We start from the raw sequence: 13,458 nt of genomic DNA on the forward strand, positions 1-13,458 counted from the left end.
CCTGGATGATTGGCTGATCAGGGCACGTTCACCGTTACAGGTTCAGGAACATTTCCGTATCACCTGCCTCTCCCCCCCACAGACTGGGCTTCTCCCTCAATTACAATAAGTCCCACATGATACTGTCTTAGACTCCAGTTTATTGGAGCAGTCCTGGATGCATCCTTGGGGAAAAGCCTCACCACCCGAGGTGAGGGCTCAAGACATTTTGCAGATGGTCACCAAGTTTCAGAGTGTCCAGCGTCTTCCGACCTTCGACTTTTTGAGGTTGCTCGGCCTCATGGCATCCTGCATTTTTCTGGTGCCAGAGGCTCGCCTGAGAATGAGATCTTCATTTCGCTCTCAGAATACAGTGGTACCAATGCTCAGGCATGATGTGAGATCTCCTTCAGATTCCGAGCAGAGTCTCACAGGACCTTCTGTGGTGGGCCTGCGAGGACAACATTCTGAAAGGAGAACCTTTTTGCCTACCATGGCCGGCGATAATAGTAGTGACGGACGCCTCACTGGGTGGGGAGCCCATGCCAACGATCTGACAATCATCGGTTGTTGTTCTCCATCAGAGTCCAGACTACACATCAACGTTTTGGAGCTGAGGGCAATCGAACTACTACTGATGGCCTTTCTGCCCTCTGTACAGGGACGGAATGTCCTGATAATGATGGACAACAAGGTGGCCATGTACTACCTGTCAGGGCCACAGGCCTCAGAACACACAAACCACACCATCTAGTGATGGGAGCAATGTGTCACTTGACTCACTTATGTCCCTTTGGGACCCATAAACACAGGGGTCCTGGCTGGACTCCGTCCTGGCGCCTTTGGCGCCAGGCTCATATAGAGATGTGAGCAGGAACACTTTATTTCAGTGCAGGAGTGCTTTTATTTTACAAGAACTTTCCAGGAGCAGAAAGCATTTATTCCAGAGAACATCCTCATGTGCTGACTCATCAGGTGTGGCTCCCTAGGCCTGGTCTTCATGTGCTGACTCATCGGGTGTGGCAGGGTGTGGCAGGCAGGCTGAACCTGGTGGGCTTGGCTTCAGAAGCTCAGCTATGTAAGCTGATCCATCCTTAAGGCCGGTGCTATGCTTTACTGTGCACTTTTGGGCAACGTGACGCTCACCGCCGCTTGGACCAGTTTACTTACCTTTGAAATCGGACGTTCTCCTGCATACTCACCTCCAGGAAACCGGTGCTTCACATGCAGACTCATCTACTGACATCCAGTGATCTTGATCCTGACGCTGCAGCACCACACTCCACATCCACGAACACGGACCCTGTGAAGAAGAAGAAGAAAGACCAGGTTAGAACATCCGTCCTAGGGCAGCTCTGCATTTGAACCCCGCGCGCCCCCTAGTTAACAACTTACAAGCTACTGTACCGCTGCAGCTTCGTTCGTCATTCCCTCCGGTTGGTTTTCCAAATACCAACTTGGGACCTTGACTTGGTTTTAAAGTTTTGAAATGCTCTCCTTTTGAGCCACTCCATTCCTGCCCTTTAAGGCTGCTAACTTACAAAACCATGTTGTTAGTAGCGATAGCATCTGCCCGCAAGGTGAGTGAGTTACAGGCATTATTCTGTAAATCTCAGTTTACTACCTTTTACAAGGATAAGGTTGTCCTGAAGGTCAAACCCACTTTTTCTACTTAAGATTGTATCGGATTACCATTTAGCACAGAAACACTCTATCCAAATGGATCATACTAGCTATTTCGGTGTGCTGCAGGCTAGCTGGGAAAGAACCCCCGGAAGGTTTAAGGGCTCATTCCACTAAGGGCATGGCAACTTCTTCTGCCCTTCAGAGGGGTGTCCCGATAAAGGATATTTGTGAGGCAGGTACCTGGTCCACCTTCCACACATTCACAAAACATTGTTTAGACACCTCTAACAATCAAGGAAGATTTGGGAAGGCAGTTCTATGCTCCATTCTCGACAAACATTAACTCTCAAATTCTTATTTCCTTCTCCAAAAGAACCTAATACTGCTTTGGGAGTCTATCATAAGATGAGGAATACGTGGGAGGACACAATCGATTCGCAGAACAAGTTACTTAACGTTCTTTCGACTGGATGTTCCTCCCACGTATTCCTCATCGCCTTCCCCACTTTATACTTTCCGAACTTTAGACCTTGCGCTCTTTTAATGTCTGATCATTTAAAGGCACTTTTCAAGGCCAGTGATTCTGCATATAGGTAGCGAAAAAACAGACCTGAAGCCAACTGGCGCTGCGTGTGGTATATGTACTCGACAATGACATCAGCTGAGATGGAAGCCCTCGAGGGACATCGAGTCCACCGTCTTGACGCCTAGCTACCTCTGCCGAGTGAAACCCTTTTCCGAAGCAGTTGAAGCTTGAAACAAAGATATCACAAGATGAATACGATACGTGGGAGAAACATCCAGTCGAAAGAACTTTACCAGGGGGGTAAGTAATTTTTTCTTCTATTTACAAACATAATGGTGAACACTTAGCTACATGTTGTCCATGATTTTTCTTAATTTTCTCTCATCTCTCTAGGAATGTTTCAATTCCCCATATGGTACAAAGTTCTTTGCAGAGTATGCAGAAAAAATTCCTGGAGAATCCAGCAAAGTGCTATCAGATCTTGCAAAAGAGTGTGGCATATATCTCATTGGCGGTAAATAGGACTTATTAACTATTCAGAAATGTATCTAGCTCCTAAATTCTTTAATTTGTGAACTGGGGGAGAGTGCTGTACATTCTGATTTCTATGTATCGCTAGTATGAACACAAAAACAAAGCACTACAATCACAATCGTGCATGGACCATTAATATTTTTGTTTAAATGATGCAGCGTTTATAACAATGATTAGTTTCTTCACTCTGCATGCCATCATAGTTCCAGCTATGAAGCCGTGATAATTGTATTGCAATTTAAATTGTGTTTGCATAGTTTATTAGAAAGTTGTGACAGTACATCGACAAGGCATATTGTCTTTGGCATTGTCTGCACCTAGTATTACTTTGTTCCCCTAAATCAATGGCATTAGCACTTTTTCATACCAAGGAAAATATTGTTTCTGGACAACCCCTACCCACCCACCCCCGAGCGGCCCAAAGGATGTCCAGGAAAGCCCCAGGCTCTTTACAATATAGGCAAATGTTCTACTGCGTATACGTTCTATTAAAAGCAGTTTCATGAATTGAGGGATTCAGTCACTTCTCCCTGGGGGGTGGGGGGGGCTTTCCTTGTGTGGCTAGGGAGGTGAGCCCTCTATCCGATATTCCACCTAGGGGTGGTGGTTAGCAGAGCCTCACAGGGAGAGACAACTCCAACCCCCCACCTACACACACAATGGAGACAGGGACTCTCGTTCCGATGAGGAAGTCCCTTTTCACATCACTCAGAAATCCACTAATAGCATACCCATGGACAGTAAACCGGACTCTTCTTACATCTTTAATTGTGACTTCCTGCAAAAGACAAGTACCTGTTTGGTACTGAGAAGCGTAAGAGCACAAGAAACATGAAGAGTCAATACCTACTTACTATTGTGACGAAGAAGCCCCAAAGAGTTATAATGAATATAGCTCTGACACAAAGAAATGACTGTCATGACTAACTGAGGATGCCCCAGAGCTCCATAATAAAAGTGGGATGGACAAGAGAATGTCTGAGGAAAGCCCGGGAGCTTCGAGTCAGCTGTCGGAAGGAAGCTGAGACACTGAAGAGAAGTCTGTTTTTCAAGACGAAGCCGAAATGTGTGAGCCAGAGCCTTCACCTCTCCTGCTTGAGAGGCAGGGGAATAGAAATCAGCACGTCGTAGGAGGGACGCAAAAGAAACTGAGAAACCACTGTCTACCGAGAGCCTGCAAGGCTACCTCTTAGTCCAAGGAGGGGCATACAAGGCAACCCGAGTGTGGACGGGCTCTTTGAAGGAAAGCTTAGTCCCCGGAGTGACACATACTGAGGGAGTGGTAACCAGACCGGGGAAAGGGAAAAAACCCTACCCGACAACAAGACCTTCCATCGAGAAGCACCAAGGAAGGCACAAGAGGGGGAAGCATCCTGACAAGCCAGAAAGTGACAGAGAAAGAACACACCTACATGGTGATACAGCCCCACAACAAGATAGGTAATTGGGACAGCAGGAGACCCGAGGAGAATGGCGGTGATGATGATGATGATTGGCCGATAAATAATTGTGGTACTTGAAAAAACTAATGTAACAATTGGAGTGATCTTCCTCATCACACTGGGGAGCAAAATCATTTAAAGAGAAAGAACCACTACAGGAGTTATAACTCTTGTCCCAGCAGGAACTAAAGTAGTGAAGAGACTATAAATCCTTACTGGGGCCATCCCACTCGTCCCAGTGCAGGGACACATCATACACGTCCCAGTGATTGGCAAAAGTACAAGAGTGAAGATCACTCAGGGGCTCCTCATACTCGTCCCTGTAACTATGAATACTGGGTGAAGAGGGTAGAATCACAAGGGGATTCAACCTACTCGTCCCAGTGGCAGTGAATAGTTTGTGAAGAGTACAAATCACAAAACGACACTGCCTAATGATCACAGTGAATGCAAATACTTAGTGAAAAGTGAGAACCAAAAAGGAATTCGCCCTAGGGGGTGTCAACATAGTAAGCAGAGTGAGAATCATAAGGCGATTAAACCTAATTATCCTAGGGAATGGAAAACCTATGAAATGGATACAAGAGGTCACTGGGTACAGTACACAGATCCCAGTGTGAAGACAAATATACCACAATATATTACTTATAAACCAAGAACTCCTGAACTGAAAAAGCTGATACCAGGAAAAGAGCAGTTTCCTACAAAACATGGGGAGAGCCCAATAAGTGAATGTGTGACGCTTGAGTGCTCAGAGGGAGGAACCCTTTCCTTTCTACCCCCTGTTCACATGCCCTCTTGATGAAGCCAGGGTAATGGCCTTATCACCAAAGGTGTGCAAAAATTGAAAGTTAAAGGGCAGTTTAAAGTGAGATAACTACAATTTTTAGTTGCACTGGGATGATATAAACTAATGATATCCTTCTAGAGCTTGGGTATATGTGACTATGCTCTAAAAGATACTACTGCACATTAGGCAAATTCACAGGAGAAGCTATAGACACAAAGTGCTGAGTAAAACAAGGAATTGCCCCTTCTGCTCAGACTGCTTCGACCAGAGCCGCTGTAGTATATAAAATGTCCTCCTTTTTCTTCAGCACACATTACTCACTGCTGCCCTGTGATCATCTACAGTGTTTAACATCCTCGATGTATACTTTTGAATCCATACTTTTGAATCCATTATCATTTAAGCACCCCACAGAGTTCAGCAAAGAACAGAGGGAGGACCACTTCAGTTATTTTGTCAGGCCTCCCCAGAGAGAGGCAGTACGCCCTCCAGGTTGCTCTGTGAACAGAAATGGGAAGTGAAAGGGGCGAGCGCACTTGCAAGGTCCCAAGGAGGAGACCTGAGGTAAAGGAGTGGGGCAACAGGAGGAGGTGGGGTTAACACGCTCCCACATACATAACTCCCGCAGCAATGTCCAAAAACGAGCGTTAAGACCTGCACACGACCCGCAAGTCGACTAAGAAGACCCAAGATGGCAAGCTACAAAGAAGGAGGCGTAGAGAGGGAGAGACGGCCACAGGTGCCGAGCAGGATCTGGCCCTGGAGAGAGAACCTGTAGCAGCCGGAGGCCCAGAGAAAGAGCAGGTGGTCACCCAAAACATACTCTGCCAGTACTTTCAGGACTTTGGGGCAAGCTCTCAGACAATCCAGTCAAAACTGAGCCTAATCTGCGTGGCGCTCACGCAGTCATTGCAAGAGGTGAAGGGGTACATTGCGAGCCTGGAAGAGCGGACGGACGCAGCAGTAAACCCGCTACAGGAAATCGCAGAAGATAACTGCAAGATAGATTAGCTGGTGGAGCGACTGGCAATGGTCACCCAAAATCTGGAAATACAAAGCGAAGATCTTGCGAATTGGTCACGAAGGGCAAACATCAGAATAAAGGGCCTAGCGGAAACAGTGGCCGACGAGGATTTGCAGGGGGCTGCGCAACACGTATTTGCTGACCTCATGGAGATGGATAATGGGTCAGAAGTACGTTTGGATTGCATTCGAGAAGTGGGTCCTAGTAGAGGAAAGCCAGGGGCCAGGCGCAGGGATGTGGTTGTAGCCCTTCATTGTTTCAATTAGAACAGATACTAGTTGCTTCCAGAAGGATTGCCTACAACGGTTTGGAAATCCAACTATTCCTAGACTTGGCTCAGTCCACCTTGACCAAATGACGAATCATGGGTCCGGTGGTGCGGGTATTGGCCCGGGCAGAGGTGCGCTATCGATGGACCTTCCCATTTGGGTTGCTATTCAAGTGGGAGGGGAGACAACACTGGATAACGACCTGTGAGGAGGGCATGCAGATTCCAAAAATAGAAGAGAAGAACCCATCTGATAAGAATGTAGACTACTGAGGGAAGCAGCGAAAATGGTGGGAATGGTCAAAGGCACCACCGAGGGGTTCTAAGCAACAGGCCCCGAGTGGCCCGGCCAGGATTCCTGACGGAGAGGAGGCCCCAGAGAACAGCCCCAATCCTATGGAGAATCCACCAGACTGAGAAAGCAGAAAGGAGTCAAGATTATTAGGTACTGACCGCCTGGGGAGAGGGAGAAGCAACATCATCTTGGTTTTTCATGTATAGCTATATCTTCATGTCTGCAGGAGAGGATAAAATGGGCTCAGATTTTGCTGGTGGCATGGACAGAGAATAAGATGGTTCATCTGATGTTTGATCTGCTCTATCCAGAGCAAGGTGCAGGGAAATGTTAGTGCAATGACTTGCAGTTAAGTGACACGCATTTTAGGCAATGTTTGGTGGAGATGGAGGTGTTTTTCAGAAGGAATGAGACTCTGTCCTGATAGGGATGGTGTGGGATGCGGCCAGTGCAACATTGTAGGGGTTTATGATTAGTCAAGGCTTCAGACAGTAAAAGGAACGCACAACTAAGGAAAGGGATCCGAATGACTCTCATAAAAGGCTTTTGGCACACAGAGGGACTTCCAGAGAAGCGGAGGGGGCGCAGGACAGGATTGATCACGTTTAGGGGGAATTAATGGGTTACAAAGTGTGGTAATTTATAACAAGCTTCTTTTCCTAAAACATAGGTACTCTGATAATGGGGATAAAGTGAATGCCTTGCTTGAGGTTGAAAATGCAGAGGGAAGGCAGAGAGAACAACCAGCTACCTGGATTGCTCCAGCTCTTCAGGGAGGGCACGGGGTAAAGGGAGGGAGCATCCAGTTCAAATAGGATAGCAGAGACTTTCACATAGTTTGATGAGAAATTGAATAAGAGAGATTACACGGAATCTGCTCAAGGAGCCATAGATTTGCCTAAACTGCAGGTTGAAGTGAATGCAATAGTAGAGGCTCTGATTACGGAGAACTGTTTGGTCGATTTAATTGTGGTCCCCTTTTTAGTTTGGGCTTTTAGGAGTCGCTTGCAAGACCTATAAAGCCCAAACTATTGCATTCAAATACTGACTTCTGTATGCCTAGGGAGGAATGGCATCTGACGAGGGGCACAGACAAATGACATTTGAGGAGGAACACATAGTGTATTAGGCGTTGTTTGGGTATGAGCCCTCCCATTCCCTGCCCCTGGCTATGCTATTCCCTATGGCTAATCCCACCCTTTCCTGCCTTTCCCTGCCCAAAAGTGCTCTGCATCGCAACTCTTTGAGCTCCTGTGGTGGTGGTGGCCATGTTTTACATGCAGCCTAAGGCGCAGGGTGCCTGGAAATTCACACCGCGAGTATAATGTGTGATTCATAAAGCTTGTCTGTCTAAACAGTTTGCCTCTCTATGCATTCTGGGAGTAGTAGTCTCTTCCATGTACCCACACAACACTGGGCAGGCCTCTTTAAGTTGTAATACTACACTTCCTGTTTTGGTGCTGGCTCAGGCCTGTGCAGCGGCTAGGCAGATTGTTGTTGTGGTCCTGAGAAGGTGGTGGTGGCAGGAGCGTGAGGGGGGCTTGGTGTCCTGTCTGCTCTGATACCGGGCCGCTTTCCAGGTCAACCGTACTGGGGTTTGCGGCGGCCGCCGTTAATGCGTGCAGGCAAGGGCGCGGCGGATGTTGTGTCGCTGAGTGGTGCAGGTAAGGCCCCGTGGACTGGGCGCGCAGCAGCGCAATGACAGGGGCACACACAGTAGAAGCAGTGTCGGTGTGAAGACTACCTTGGTGGGCCTTTCGCTCCTCCCTTTATTTCCTCTTACCCATGTGGTCCTTTGCGACCGCATCATCCCATGTCATGTGACCATCACATCCCTCCCCAACTTGGCCGAACAAACAAACTTTTTCAAACAATGCTGTAGTCCTTGTACGCCAGTGTTCAGTGCTCCTGCTCATGTTTGGCAGTAGATGCCATTCAGGATGTATCCCTGGAGTCGGGTGGAGGGCACAAGCCGTCTGCGGAGTGAGTATCGTCCTCCCTATATGGGGTGGTTGATCTGGGTGGACTCCTTTCTCTGTCTCTGGATGCTGGGGGTTTCTCAAGCTGGCGTCTCGGGGGGGTTTCTCCGCCCAGTGGTGTTGGTGCAGCCACTGTGGGTTGGGCCCTCATGGGGGTTCTGTCCTCTTGAGATCCTTCCCACAGTGTGTGTAGTATCCGCTTGAAATGGAACACGTTCCTGGTGACGGTCTCTTACCCTCGCGTGGCGGTGGCCAGCCCTTGCTCCCAGTGGGTGATGGTCCAGGGACGAGACTCAAAGGGGAGGGTCATCTTCCCGTGCAGCGATTGGTTCCCCACAAGTGCGGTGTCCCCTACTTGGAGGTGGCTGGGTGTGGCTCTTCTCGAGCTATCATCTTGTGCATTGCGCTCTTGTCTTCTTTTAATTTGTTCCAGGTCTACTTGTGGAGGGTGCCAGGAAAGGTGAAGGGGGGAGTCCTGCTTGGATGGGTACCCAAACATCAGGGCTGCAGGGCTGACCTGGGTGGCTGAGTGAGGGGTTTGTCGATATGATCAAAGAAACAAGTAAGGTTTGGGTAGCCATGGTCGTCCCTTGTCTTTGGCGATTCTTAGGCACTTATTGATGGATGCCAGAAACCTCTCTGCATCACCCTTGGCTTGGGGCCAGTATGGTGTGATGTGGTGGTGGCAAGTTCCCTTTTTAGCAATGAAGCATTTAAACTCCTAGCTTTTAAATGGTGGACCGTTGTCGCTTTTAATCGATGATGGTATGCCGTGCACAGCAAACATCTTTTCTAGTGCTCTCGTGAGGGAAGCTGCGTCTGTGGAGTTGACTGGTTCGACCTCTGGGTACCTTGTATATTCATCTATTGCTACCAAGAGGTAGGCTTTGTTGGCGATTGTGCAGAAATCGATGCTCACTGTGTCCCAGCGGCGTTCGCTTCTTGGGGGACAGGCCATGGGCTCTGGTGGTCCAGGTCTGCGGGTGGCTAGACGCGCTGCACAGGTTTCAACGAGGGCAATGACTTTCTGCTGTATCTGCGGCATCCACACTCTCAATTTGAGGAATGCTTGTGTCTTCACGATTCCCATGTGCCCTTTGTGTGCAAGTTGGAGTGCTCTCTCGTGCAGGTTGGAGGGCATTATGATGCAGTGTCCCCGAAGGATCAGGCCTTCCAGAGACACGGATAGTTCTTGTTGTATCCCGAACAGGGCTTGCATCATCTCATGTGCCTGGAGCGTCCGGTGGGCGACGGAGGTGAGGAAAGTCATCCACTTGCCAGTTAGTATCGCTTCCTTGGTCATTTGGAGGCAGGGTTCTTTGTCTATTTCCTCTACTATTTCATCTAGCTTCATTGCCTTTGGTGCAGGCAATGATATGGCATATGTGTTCCTCTGTTTCTTTGGCTGCTTCGCATACTGCTGCAGAGGCAGGTTATGGTTGTCGCGACAGGAAGTCTGCAGGATTGACGGCCCCTGCTCTGTATCGTCCCTCAAGATTGAATTGCTGTAACTGGAGCGTCCAGCATTGGATCCTGGCTGGTGGGGGGGATTAGGGGGGTGCTGACCCCTTGAATATTGGGACCAGGGGTTTATGGTCTGTCAGCACTTTCACAGGTTGGCCCAGGATGTACACATGAAAGTGTCTGCAGCCCCATATGATGGCAAGGGCCTCCTTTTCTATATGAGTATAGTTCCTTTTGGTGGGAGTGAGCTCTGCTGGCGAAGGCAATGGGAACTACGGTTTCCGTCTCAGTCCGTTTAGGTGAGGACTGCTCTGAGGACGACGGGGCGGGCATGCACTGGTAGTTCTGTCTTTGGCGACGTGTCGAACGCCATGGTGACGTCGCTGGATAGAGATTTTTGATCTTCTGGAATGCTGTTTCTTGAGTCCCTCACCACTCCTACGATGACTTTGCTTTTGTGAGTTCTTGCAGTGGAGTGGCAATTGTGGCCAGGTCGGGGATGAACCGCCCACAGTATGTTGCCATGCCAAGGAAGCTGCAGAACCTCTGTAGCATTGGTGGGGGCCTGAGTGTTTTTTGATGTCAGCCACTTTTCCGGGATCTGGAGACACTCCTTTTTCGTTAAAGACATATCCGAAGAAACTGTGTGTATTTTCCAAATTCACTTTTTTCTTCATGGTGTGTCAGCCCTGACCCATCTAGGCGCTGTAGCGTGGCTGCTAGTCGGCTGTTGTTGTTCCTTTTCTGTTTTGCCATAGACAAGGATGGCATCACTGACATTGGTTACCCCTGGGAGGTCTTGTAGAACTTTTCGTATTTCGTGTTGGAACACATTTGCGCTGCAGAGGAGATTACAAAATTGAGCCAGTGGTATCTCCTCAGCCCAAGGTGCGACAAAAAGGTTGTAAAGTATCTGGAGTCCTTTGCCAGGTGGATCTGGTGGTAGCCGGACCTTAAGTCCAGCTTGCTGACGATTGTGGCGACAGTTAGATCCACGATTAATTAGACCACAGGTAGTCGATTTCTCTGGAGTGAATTGCGAATGTGAACAGTATCAGTTCTAGTCTTTCAGCGGTTGGTCAGCTGAGTAGTGTCTCAATTCCCGCGTTGACTACATAGATGCAAGTTTTGCAACTCTTTCCATTGTGAGTGAGCGAGCGTGGTTTTAAAGTACCCAAGGCCTGGCAGGGGCTTTTTGCATCTGCATGCGAATAGTTGTACGGGTCTTCGCCGCAGGGTTGATCTGGGGTCCAGCTTGTCAAACCTTGTGGGATGACATTCACTGTGGTGCCAGTGTCGATCATCTTTACTGGAATTTCTCGGACTGTTACTGTGCAACTGCGATGTGACCCGCTGTTGTGGGATTGTTTGCCGTGGGCTGGCTTGACCGCTGAGATCATGGGCTTTCTCTCATCTTGACGAATTGTGGTAGCGGTTTGTGTAGTCTGGGGACTGTTCTCTCCCTGACTGGTCGTTGTCACCGCTCCTGTCGGCATCTTCACCTTCTGTTGCCTGGGCCCGTCGTCTTCGTATGTGACGGGGCCGGTCAGGCTGTCTCCGATGGTGGCGGTCGGTTTTTCTTGGGCGGAAGGGTTGTACGTTCCTGGCCCGTGGGTCATTTTTCCAGTCTTTGGATCTCCTCTGAGGCGAGTGTTCTCTGGGAGTTTAGGCATACCGATGCATAGTGATTGGCTTTCCCACACTTAGTGGTGCCATATGCTGGGCAGGGTTCTCCTTTGTGTTGCTGGCCTCCGCACCATAAGCACTCTCTGGGCTTGCTTGTTGTCGGTCCTTGCTGGGGTTTGTTCTGCCACAGTGTGTTGATGGTGGTCATGCTGTTGTGTGATGTTTCTTTGTCCAATGGCAGGTGACGGATCATCTGCTCCAATTCTGCCACATGCTCATATATCCTCTCCCGTTGTTGCTCCTTGGTGAGGATGGTGTCTAACGGGAGATTTGTCTCGGATACGATGGACCTCCGGAGCTTCTCAGAGCAGAGGCCATGTATGACCTGCTGTCTGACCGTCGTTGTCTGGGAAGTCGCAGCCAATGGCCATTTCTCGTTGTCGACCGTGGAAATCGTCGATGCTCTCCTGTGGGCGTTGTCTGGCCTGGCTCATCTTGAAGCATTTAAAATCTGGGCTTACTTGGGGCTTGAATTTTCTCATGATAACCGCTTTCGCTGTCTCGTAGTCGTCTTCTGTGCCATGATTTGGGAGTGCATTGAATAGTCTAAGCGCCATGGTGCTGAGGTTGACCATGAGGAGGATCGTTTTCTTTTCTTCAACCGTAATGTTGCATGCTTTTAAGCTCGGTTCAAATTGCTGGACCCATAGCTCCCAGCAAAGCCCAGCGCTAAGACCAAATGGCTCAAAAGGCTTAATGTACGTGCCCTGCGTGGTGTCTAACCACGTGCTGGTGTCCAGTTTGTGGTTCTGTGTCCTGGCAGGTGTTGCACCTGGATTTTCCGCTTTGATTTGGCTCTGTGTGGACGACTGGGTGTCAGGTGCTCAGGGGTGCACTTGCTAGGGGTTGCACTCCTACAGTTTGGGCCGGCCCTCTGCGAGCTGGGCCGTTTTTGATAGTGGTGCATTGACGTCTGCATGTGCTGGTGTTGCACTGTCTTTTGTGGCTCTGGAGGTTGAGTGCCCTGTCCGCTGGCTTGCAGTGTGAACTTCTGTGCCTGTAGTGGAGTGGCTTTGGGGCCTCCTTTATGGTACTGCAAAGGTGGACGGTCATTGCTTGGTTAATGTTAGCATGGGGGGCCAGTGTTAGATACTGACTGTCCCCTGCCAGTAGTTCTCAGTCTGTTGCAGTGACACGTGGCCCAATCTCCGTCTGTTTTTTTCTTTGTTTTTTTCCTTTTCTTTCCAGCGGCAGGCCCGCAGTGGTTCATGGGCTGCTGTGAGTTCTCCCTTCTGATGTGGGCACCCTTGGGATGGGGGCGGGGAGCTCAACGCTGAGGTCATACTCGCTGTGCGAGGTATGATGCTCCAGCGTTTTATTCGCAGCCCCCAGGCAGCATCTGGTGGTTGGCCGTGATTCCACAGTGAGTCAGCGTGCCCGGGATGCCTGGGGCGTGTGGGAGCAACAGTGCGGCGATGCCCATGTTTGCGAGGGCGGCAGCGGGTGAGCCCTCTCTCTGCCTCATCGCCAGTGTTGTGTCGCTGAGTGGGGCAGGCAAGGCCCCGTGGACCGCACGGCACCGCAATGACGGACACACACAGTAGATGCAGTGCCGTGGTGAAGACTATCTAGGCGGGGCTTTTGCTCCTCCCTTTGTTTCCTCTTACCCACGTGGTCTTTTCCGACCGCGTCATCCCTTGTCATGTGACCATCACAGCGGATACCTGTGGGGTGGCAGACCCAGCCTTGCTGCGCTTTGCCGGACCTTTCCTGGAGTCTGCACCATCTGCAGAGGGCATCTGCAGGCAATGGCTCGACTGGAGTGCTGGAGGACGAACTGCAGCGGATACAGCAGGAGATGAGAAGCGCCATATGGTCTTCACATTGAAACCGACTTTGAGTGCA

At 49.6% G+C, this 13,458-nt stretch overlaps 1 protein-coding gene across 4 annotated transcripts in view; it reads left to right on the forward strand.

Moving 5' to 3' along the window:
- The window catches only part of NIT2 (nitrilase family member 2), a 717,582-nt gene that overhangs the window by 284,460 nt on the left and 419,664 nt on the right, over window positions 1-13,458 (forward strand). For all 4 annotated transcript variants that reach the window (XM_069639171.1, XM_069639173.1, XM_069639169.1 and 1 more), the window contains one exon: window positions 2,525-2,645. In XM_069639171.1, coding sequence (XP_069495272.1) covers window positions 2,525-2,645 — 121 coding nt within the window. The remainder of the gene's footprint in view (window positions 1-2,524; window positions 2,646-13,458) is intronic.

Source organism: Ambystoma mexicanum, chromosome 7q (assembly GCF_040938575.1).
Source record: "Ambystoma mexicanum isolate Mex_15411 chromosome 7q, UKY_AmexF1_1, whole genome shotgun sequence".
NCBI lineage: Eukaryota > Metazoa > Chordata > Amphibia > Caudata > Ambystomatidae > Ambystoma > Ambystoma mexicanum.